Source organism: Temnothorax curvispinosus, unplaced genomic scaffold (assembly GCF_003070985.1).
Source record: "Temnothorax curvispinosus isolate PA1 unplaced genomic scaffold, ASM307098v1 QBEX01000017.1, whole genome shotgun sequence".
Lineage (NCBI taxonomy): Eukaryota > Metazoa > Arthropoda > Insecta > Hymenoptera > Formicidae > Temnothorax > Temnothorax curvispinosus.
In genome coordinates, this window is record NW_020209797.1 from 2747 (window position 1) to 5308 (window position 2562).

The 2562-nt window shown below is 49.0% G+C and overlaps 1 protein-coding gene across 1 annotated transcript; it reads right to left on the reverse strand.

Moving 5' to 3' along the window:
• Positions 1 to 801: 801 nt before the first annotated feature.
• LOC112452216 lies at positions 802 to 2494 on the reverse strand. Its single transcript, XM_025012671.1, has 2 exons — positions 2422 to 2494; positions 802 to 2301 (listed from the first exon to the last, which is right to left on the reverse strand). Exons 1-2 carry the CDS (start codon positions 2481 to 2483, stop codon positions 1743 to 1745), a joined length of 621 nt encoding a protein of 206 aa, XP_024868439.1. The 5' UTR covers positions 2484 to 2494; the 3' UTR covers positions 802 to 1742.
• Positions 2495 to 2562: the final 68 nt, after the last annotated feature.

Genomic DNA, 2562 nt, shown 5'->3' on the forward strand with positions numbered 1-2562 from the left:
GGGGGGGAGTATATGATATTTAAAAATAGGTAGAGTAAGCCGATTCTACCCCGGGGGCAACGAGGGGGGGTGGGGGGGGTATCGGATTTTGCGGGGGGGTGAGAGGGGGTATCGAATTTTGCGGGGGGGTGAGAGGGGGTATCGGATTTTGCGGGGGAGTGAGGGGGGGTATCGGATTTTGCGGGAAAGTGAGGGGAGGAAGTAACGGATTTTCAAGAATATCGGATTTTGTGGTGGGGGGGAAAGGGGAGGGAAGTATATGAATTTTAAAAATATTGGATTTTGCGGGGGAGCTAACCTAACCTAACCTAACCTAGCCTAACCTAACCTAACCTAACCTAACTTAACCCGCGCACCGGGGATGACTCACCCGCGCCGCGAACCCGCGGGAGGGGAAGTTCGCGCTCGCGGTCGCGCCGCGGTCGCGCCGCGGGGGCCGCGGGAGGATCATTTCACGATATTTCAACCGTATTTTCACCGCCTTGTTAAAGAATTGAGTACTCACCTTAAACACGGTGAACCACTCGTTGACCGGTGGTCATATCCATCGAAACCTGCAGGGAGTCGTCAGGCATCTCCATGTAAGAGGGAGGGGGCGACGCCGACCTCGGGCCTAAATTTGCGGCAATTCGCGCACTAAACGCGGCGCCCACACGCACGGCGCCCGCACGAGCATCTTGCAGGGGCCGCAGGGGGGCGTCAGGCATCAAACGAGACGCGACGATTGCCTCCGCGTAAGAGGGAGGGGGCGACGCCGGCCCCGGGCCCAAATTTGCGGCAATTCGCGCACTAGGCGCGGCGCCCACACGCACGGCGCTCGCACGAGCGGCGCGCAGCCAGTAAGAGCGCCAACAATCGTCGCACGTCGATGGCACGTAAAACCGATCACACAATAAACATCGCATTTTCGTTTATTCACCCGAACACAAAAAATAAGATCGACTACGTGCACTGGGACGACCCCAACGAGCTGGTGGATCGTCTGCGATTGCTCGACGCTTCGCGTCAAGCTGTGCGCGGACTCGACGAGACTGAATTCAATGACGGTTGCAGAAGTTGCCAGAGAAAAAATATAATGGCGGTGTATAAAACTGATAGTCGTAAGACAAAATATGTCTCGCACTACAAAGGCGAGCGCCGAGGTCCGCCGGAACATTGCGGCACCTCGCTTCTATGTTATGATATGCGATAATGCAGTATTTGATTACCAATTCGTGCAACCGATGCTCCAGCGGACGTCGCATATACGGCTCGAATAGAAATGCGCGCGAAGAAAATATAGTATGATTTATACTTAAAAAAACAATCCATCTACGCAGTACGTGAAAAAAACAAAGGAAGAAATGACGTCATCGGGACGATGATCGACCCGATAACGCATCGAACCTGTAGGGACATGTTCGTCGTGAGCAAATGTTTTCTAGGAAAAGGGGGGTGTTATCGCGTAGACTAAACAATCGAACCTGTCCGGACACGTTCGACGTAAACAACATATTTCTAGGAAAAGGGGGTGGTTATCGCGTAGAATAGACAATCTATCTACGCAATACGTATAAGACAAAGGAAAAAAAATGACATCATCGGGACGATGATCAACCTGTCGGATCATGTTCGTTGTAAACAACATTTGATAAAAGTAAGGTATAGGGAAGGACATGCACGCAAAGAAAATACATCGTTCGTTTTAGGGTGTAAAAAAAGCCTGTTTATTAAATCTTTTTTTACATAATATATCTTACGTGCTAAAAAACTAAAGCTGCGAGCTCACAATCGATGAGCTGATTCGTATTGAACGCATCGCTAGCGTATATTGCATTCGACGCTTCCCTGAGATCCGTCACGGTGGACGCGATATCGGAGAACTGCGCAAATTTTGCATCGACCGCCGCAAGGATTCTGACCAAACGATCGAATCTCGCTTCGATGCACCGATCGAGATCGAACATACGATGCAACGTCGATTCGGTCATCATCAAGCGTACGTTTACAGATTCGAGACGTATGAGTTTGATGTTATTAACCGTCATACAAACTCTCACCGTTAGCGGTCCAACGTTTATAAAACTATGGATATCTTTGAAATCGTTGCGAAAGAAATTTTGAATATTTCGTCGTTGCTCGTAGAGTGCCTTCCACGTTTCGAGAGACAACAGCAGTTCCTTTCCTCGATGATCTCCAACGGCAATCTCCACGTAGCTCGGTGGGCCCACGTTGATGCCAATTTCGAGGAATTTGTATCCCGTAGCTGTCAGCGCGTATCGTCTGCTGAGTATGCGAACCGCGCGACGGTCCCCCGAAATGCTGGATAAAAGAAATGAAATTAGTTTTTTGTATTTTTCATATGTAAGTATTACAATATGCAAAGATATAAAAAAACTGGGGAAGACTCTATATGTTAATTATCTCTCAAACGAAACTTACCTATTGCATCTGGCCTCATACGTTTGAGTTTCAACGTTGTGAATCGGCACGTAATAATTCATGGCATTCACGCGTTTTGAACCGTTGTTGCTGCTGCTGCTGCTGTTGCATCCTTCAAAGGAGAACATTCTTTCGCTCTCT